The 6,943-nt window shown below is 44.3% G+C and overlaps 1 protein-coding gene across 1 annotated transcript; it reads right to left on the bottom strand.

The window, feature by feature from the left end:
* Nucleotides 1-493: 493 nt before the first annotated feature.
* LOC104616195 (teneurin-4-like) lies at nucleotides 494-5,602 on the bottom strand. The gene is made up of 2 exons (XM_010291273.1): nucleotides 5,312-5,602; nucleotides 494-965 (listed from the first exon to the last, which is right to left on the bottom strand). The coding sequence occupies exons 1-2, from the start codon at nucleotides 5,532-5,534 to the stop codon at nucleotides 610-612; spliced, it is 579 nt and encodes a 192-aa protein (XP_010289575.1). The 5' UTR covers nucleotides 5,535-5,602; the 3' UTR covers nucleotides 494-609.
* Nucleotides 5,603-6,943: the final 1,341 nt, after the last annotated feature.

Here is a 6,943-nt window from a genome sequence, read left to right as displayed (position 1 = left end):
TAAGAAGCAGGCTGTGCCATAATTGAATTAAAGGTGCAAAGGCATATAGGGCTGCGTGAACCCTCGGGTCAGGCTGCAATTGAATCAAAATCCTCTCTCCTTCCTACGCTGCTTGGCAGAACTGCTGACCAAAAGGTTCGCAGACCTACAAAACGCATGCAGGAGTCCCCGCGGCTGGGGACACAAAGTTACAGAGATAAAAAATCTGTGACCTTCAGCTTTTATGTCGCATGAAGAAAAAGCCTTCTAAAAATATTTCACCATCGTTTTCCTTCAGAGAGCAGTCAGCCGATTTACATAAATGAAACGGCTCCTGTCAAGGAACCGGCGAGGAAAAGAAGGAAATTATCTGCCCCGAAAATCTGTAGCAGAGATAAGAGCAGCATCAGCCAGGGGAGGGGAGATTTAAATGCTTTTTGTCTGAAAGGTCGCTACAAAAAGCAGAGAGAGTATTACAGCCACTTAATGATCTCTGTCGCCGTGATAAATAAGTAGGAGCTTCTCAGCAGTTTATTAACAAACACTCTGTAGGACAGTACAAAAGGCCACGACATGGGGCTATTAGAAGAGTGTTTTCACTGATTCTGATAAAAAAACCCAACACAAAACCTAAGGAAGATTAAGGTGGAGTGGTAAGAGAAGAGGCATTCCTGGCAGAGCTCGCGGCTGACATCGCATGCGCGGGCACCACTTACCGGTTTCGGTATTCTCGTGCTCCGTGTCAGTGAGAGTGAGGTTGGAGTTGGCCCGGCTCGACAAGCAGGAGCTGCGTCCGGACTTGGTGTTGCGTCCCCAGAGCCTCACGGGGTGCTCAGGTGACATGACCACGTCTGCCTCCGTGTCTGCATCCGAGCCAGCGCTGATGGAGTAGCCGCAGTGAGGCAGCCCAATATCAGTCCGGTACAAAGTCCCGTGGGTGGGCGTCACATCTTCAAGCCCCAGCTCTCGCAAAGAGAAGTTGGCTCCTGGGAGAAAACACAGCAGCCTGGTTACTCTTTAATAGGAGACAGCTTCATCTAGCATAAGTTGATGGCAGAACTGTTCATCTTCTGTCTTCGAGCGGGGCACAGCAACTCCCAAGCCCTAATGTCGTACCAAAAATTCCCATTTTGTGGTCTCGGTTTGTGGGAGATCAACTGAACATGCTGAGACCAAAAAGCAGCTGAATTCCTGCTTCTGGAACCTGGCAAAAACTCAGGGCATATTTAATGAAATCATCAAATTTGAAAGCAAAGACAGGTGAAGAAATGGGGGAATTTTTTAGGAGAGGCAAAAAGTAATCTTCTTGGGAGAAAAGCAAAAGGAGGCATGCAATGATCAAAAGTCCTACCATACACCTGCCAACTGTACTACAATAGGAAATTTGAGTGAGTTCTGCTCATTGAAATCCCTGAAATTCCATACTGGGGATTTAAATTTCCTTTGGCGATCTCACTTTCCCCTTGCTGACCGCTCACACCTTGACTCAATTTAGCTATTCATTCTGATACAGTCACAGCAGAGGTTATTTGGCTGCGAATGGATGCAATTGTTTAGCTGACTAAAAATATAACCTGAAAAATTACTCCTGAGTTCAAGTCTAGTTACCTGCAGAGCTTCAAATTCAGACCAAATCGACGTGAACGAGGCTTCAAGTATTAGCACACTTTCTTCAGAAAGTTGCACGAGGAGACTGGGGAGAGCAATTAGTGGTTCCATTTTAATCCACATTTATTTATTAATGCGTGCTTTTATTTTTCAGCCCTGAATGTCTTTAAAAGATTTTGGCCCCCCGTGAATGCCTTTACCCTCGCCGTGCATTTAAACGGCGTCATGCACGCCAGCTCCTGTTATGGCACACCGTGATGGGGTGGATTAAGGAACTTTGTCTATAACCGGTAGGAGGCATCAGGCCCTGGATCATGGCCAAATACCAACACCGGTGATCAAATTCAGTCTAGCTGGCTTCTTCCCATTACTTCAATAAGTAAATCCCCTGTAATAAAATGAGAAGTGGAACCTGCCAAAATCTATGCGCCGGCCACAGACTCAGTTTTGGAGCGGTGTTTGCAGCTCAGACGTATTTTAACAAGATAAACCTGAATGCATGATCTCCAGGAAAGTTCAGGCCCAAACCTTGCTTTGAACAGCAAAGTTCTTATCTACGGGTTATTGAAATTTCTTCATCAAGTCTGGACCTCGAGATTGCATCCAAAACTGAGTTATGATTCTCTCCCTGCTCAAAACCACACAAGCGTGTGGCTCTCCTCATGTTTCCATGTGTTGATGTTAAATATCACACGGTGGAAAATGTGTCTCCAATAGAAACAGTCAGATTTCTACTTTTCCAGAGCCTGGTTTGACAATTGTGGAAACCCTGGCTTGTCCCTCAGCCCTGCTGCATGGGGCAGGTCTTGTATTATAGCACACATCGAATGATCAGCAGGGCCCAAGTAGGTGCTATTTTACTACACTTTTTCATCCAGTTGACTTTGCAGCTCGTAGTGAACAGCGAGAAGATGTTTGAATGCAAGGTGGATAATGGGACTGGACAACATTTCCACGTGAAGCTCAGGGAAGGAACTGTTTGACCTCAGGAGGAAATAACCACGGTTCAGCTGGTTACGGACCTACAGCTGGTAACACTCAAACTATATAAAGCATTCATGAACTTCACACCTTTTTAATTGACCACACAAGATTGAAGCTTTCAGACAGAGTGGTCAGATAAGGTTGCCTGGGGTTCACACCTCCATCAAATGCTAGGGCCTCGCTCCGGGAGCAAGTGCAAGCTTGTGGCAAATTAATCCATTTAACTTGATTGCAAAGCAGTCTGAGAGAGCGTCCTCTACCACTGCACAGCATGAGGCAGCAAATGAACTTGACCCAAGTTATAAATGCAAGGAAGCAGTATCATCTCTCCAGAGACTTCGCTCAACTCTTCCAGTTTTGACTTTTGTGCAAGGCCAGATAGTTTTTAAACCATCCTCTATGGAGAAGTGGAAAACATAATTTTTTGGTTTTACTTGCACATTTGAGTCACTGATGGCGAGTTCCACCTTTCCCTGAAACAAGCCACACTCAACATCATCAGACACATCAATGTACAGCATGACTGATGCTCTCCAGTAACAGCAGCTCATAAATTATGAAAAATGACTGCTACAATTAACTGAAAATCAAATTTATTTGCAATAAACAGCAGGAGATGCATCGATTTTCATATTCTATGCTCACTGTTGCCTTTTAAGCTGGAAGAACTCAAGTCAATAAAAGGAAGATAATAAATATCTGAGACTTTTTAATTCAGACCTGTTCTATTTTTTCCTGTGCTGACTTGCATGTTTGCTGGCACTCTCACTCTAGCTAAAACCATTTAAATGCTGACTTGTTTATTTACTGAATTTATTTGGTCAATTTGAAATGTTTCCCTCCTCTGCCTTTCAAACCAATGCAGGAGAGAAATTCACTCTGCCTTGTTGATGTCGAGCAAGCTAATAAGGATCGGTTTCAGTTGGCATGAGTCCAAGCAGCGCCACAAAGTGGGGTCCACTCATGGCTTTCTGCCGGTGGAAAATGTGACACAGAAAGTCTGGGGTTATTTCTAACACTCTTCAGGCCAGTCTTGGGACTCTCAGGATAAACTGGGAGAAAATCATAAATTGAAAAATCTGTGGGTGATATATCAGAAGTAGAACTGTGCCCTGACGCCGTTAATCTTAACTTCTTCTCAATTCATTTCAGCCGCTTAGACCAGTGGTTTTTACTATTTCTCAGTACCCTACAAAATTTTCCTTGGCAAGTATGAACTTGTGTATAGCAAATTTATACTCCCTGTCAACAGCCTGGCTTTTCTTATTCATCTTTTTGTGGGCTTCTTAGGAGAAGTCTGCGGACCTGCATGGCCTCATAGACCCTCAGGTTGAAAACCGCTGACCTGTACTAATTCACATCTTTCCTGCATGGTGAATATATTGTATGAAGTGAGCAAACTCAATGACCTAAAAGGTTTCCTTTTCTTTATAACTCCGTAGATTCCTTAGAGTGGATGAAGTACTTCAGAGTTGCTAAGAGGGAAACTCCTTTTACGATGGCAAAGTATTATGTACAACACCTATTTGCTCTTTTGTTAATTCTTGCCTGTTGCAGTTATTCTGAAGTACAAACACCAAAGCCATGTGCACAAAGATACTTCTGCAAGTCATTTTGCTTGTGCATGCTTTAAAGATGAGTCTTGCACCAAAACCACAACTGCGTGGTGTTTGAAGAGTGAAATTAAGCAACCCCCAAGTTAAATGAACGCAGTTGTATGCATTCCCTTTGGGGAATCGGCTTCTCCAAACTGCAGAGGGTTTGCTCCGAGGAGCTCGGGTCAGCTATTTTATGCTCATTGTCTGGAATGCTGCCTACGCTATCGGACTCACTTTGCCATTTTATGCTTTTCTTGATGGACTTCTAAAAATAATTTATATGAAGCCCTGCTCGGTTTCTGAACTAAGTTACTTGTGTCTCTACAGAAAAATGAAGATGAGACTATAACAGGGGCCAGAAATCTACCTCACGCAGGCAACAGCAGCAGTGAAGATATAGCTGCTCTGTGTTCGGGCTAGCAATAAAAAGGAGAATATCTGGAATCTCTATTAGGACTGTGGAGCCCATGCTGACCCATGAACCTCCACATCTTCGCAGCTCCTATGACCCAGATTTGCTAAACGGAGTCCCAAAAGTTCTAAAAGTGGTACTTTACCACTCCTCTAGTACTGGAGCATGTCCCCGTCTCAAATCTATAGCCTGCAGGCCATGCGCAACACTGAGGGTGGTTCGTCCTGTCTGCAGCTCAGTTGCCTCCCTTCTTCCAGGCTTCTTGGGTTTTGCTGTACCCCAGATGGACAGTGGAACTCTCCTCTGGTTGTCTTCTGCCTCGACATCCTTGTTGACTTCCTTCATGACAGAGCAGGCAGATGGCATAGTGAAAAGGTCTCCTGGGCAGGCAGGGACTTTCCACGCCGTGTCAGTACTGTGCAGCATGTGCACAGGGGGTCTGGTCTCATGGCGGGGAGTGGAAAAGGGCTGATGGAGGCAGAAAGACTAAAAGACACAGAAAATGTGTCTTAGTGGATGCTAATGAACACAGGCAGGTGGTATCCTGGACATTGGTTTACATGCATCCCACGTCTGTGCAATGCAATGAAGATGTATGTTCCTTGATGCTCTCCTTCCTTATGTCTTGCTTTTGACATCAGAGTCCTTCAGAGGTAGCCTCCCACCCAGCCCCAGCTCCCAGCTGATTAACTCATGCTGCTTGCGGCAGCATCTGCTGACATGTACTCACCTGCTCGGCAGAATTCATCGGCCTCCTGGTGCACCATGTCTTTGACCCGATTGCTGTAGGTCAACCTGGAATCTTGATCATAAGCCTTCAGGGTCTCGCTGGAGCTGTAGGACTTCTGGGGGACCTTGCTGTCCTCACTCTCAGCCGAAGAGCTGGTGTAGCGGCGCTCAGTGTCGCGACGCCGAGTCAGAGATCGATACGGTTTCCTTTCTTTTACATCCATGGCACCCTTGTCTGAGTATTCAACATTAAAATAATGACGTCCGTGTGGTGGTCAGATTGGAATAACCTGAAAGAGAGAATAAAAGAAGTAGGATCTACACTCACGCCTTTGGGCACCTGAAGGCTAATTTGCCGCCTTTATACAATCTTGCAGTGAACAAAAGAAAGATTACTTAATGGACTGCAGGAAAACCCTCTTAGAACAATTACCGATGGAGAGCAAGCCTCAATTATGTGTGAGTCATTTAATAATTGCCTCAGCTAGCGGGACACATACACGCAGCAACCTGCATCTGTCTGAACTTGGCACGCACTTAGGGGTTGTGAATTTCTGTGTCTTCTTTCCATGGGAAGTGGCTCAGACACCTCCAGGAGGCACGTATTCGGTACATCAGTCACCTAATCTCTGGGAAATCAGGCCATGCTGAAATGTCTCTGTTTGGGCAGCCAGAGGACTTTGGAAAAATGCCATCCTATAGTTTTAAATGTGTGTTGATGCATCGTGAGGTTAGAAGGAATGAACAAAAGAATAAGAGAGAGTGTAAGAAGGCAAATGGGAAAGGAGAGGGAGGAAAGAAGAATGAAGGGGTGAGATACGGATGGAAATTGAATGAAAATGTCTTCCTATTCAGAGGGCTTGTCTTTACTGAACTGGAAATATATTACAGTTTAGCAGAGTTGGGAAACTATAAATAAATGATAGTGCTCTGCTTCACATGACAGCATGGCCTGGGATATATGCCTGTGGGAAAACCAATGTATATATGCACCGGTATGCAAACATACATACCTGCACACACAGAGAATTGATATCAGAAATAAAACACGCATTAAAAGTGGATTTGTCAGAATAATTAATAAATTGTCTTTTTACTTTACGTTTATTAAATGCAACAGGAGGCACAGAAAAAAGAAAAAGTCAATGACTTGCAACAAGACGGTAAAATATGTTTTTGAATATCTAAACTGGTTTATGAGGAAAAATACTGAAAAAACCCACAAACCAAACTTTGAAATCTGTAATTACAGACTGAGTCTCTCAGGAACCGAGTCCTCCTGACCTCTAAAGAACAGAAGCCGTGTCTCTAAATGCCAAACCAGTAAACAATAGATTATTGTTTATAATAGATTATTGTTATAGATTATTGTTTACTACCAGTAAAAGCAGAAAGGAAGAGGAGCAGAAAACACCTAAGAGTCCTTGGTCTTTTTCTTAGCAAATAGGTGTGGAAATGCATTGGCGAGGATTGAATCACATTCTGTTGGCATTTCTCTCTTGAAAGGCTAAATCCTGAACATACTAAGGAAATCTTACTCCTCCTTGACTCTCAGACTCCAGCCTCGCTTCAGGTGCTGTGCCCTGGATTTGTGTCGCAGCACAACACGGCCGTGGTGCATTAGTCGAGGATG

Source organism: Phaethon lepturus, unplaced genomic scaffold (genome assembly GCF_000687285.1).
Source record: "Phaethon lepturus isolate BGI_N335 unplaced genomic scaffold, ASM68728v1 scaffold13887, whole genome shotgun sequence".
Taxonomy (NCBI): domain Eukaryota; kingdom Metazoa; phylum Chordata; class Aves; order Phaethontiformes; family Phaethontidae; genus Phaethon; species Phaethon lepturus.
This window is presented reverse-complemented; position numbering and strand designations above follow the sequence as displayed.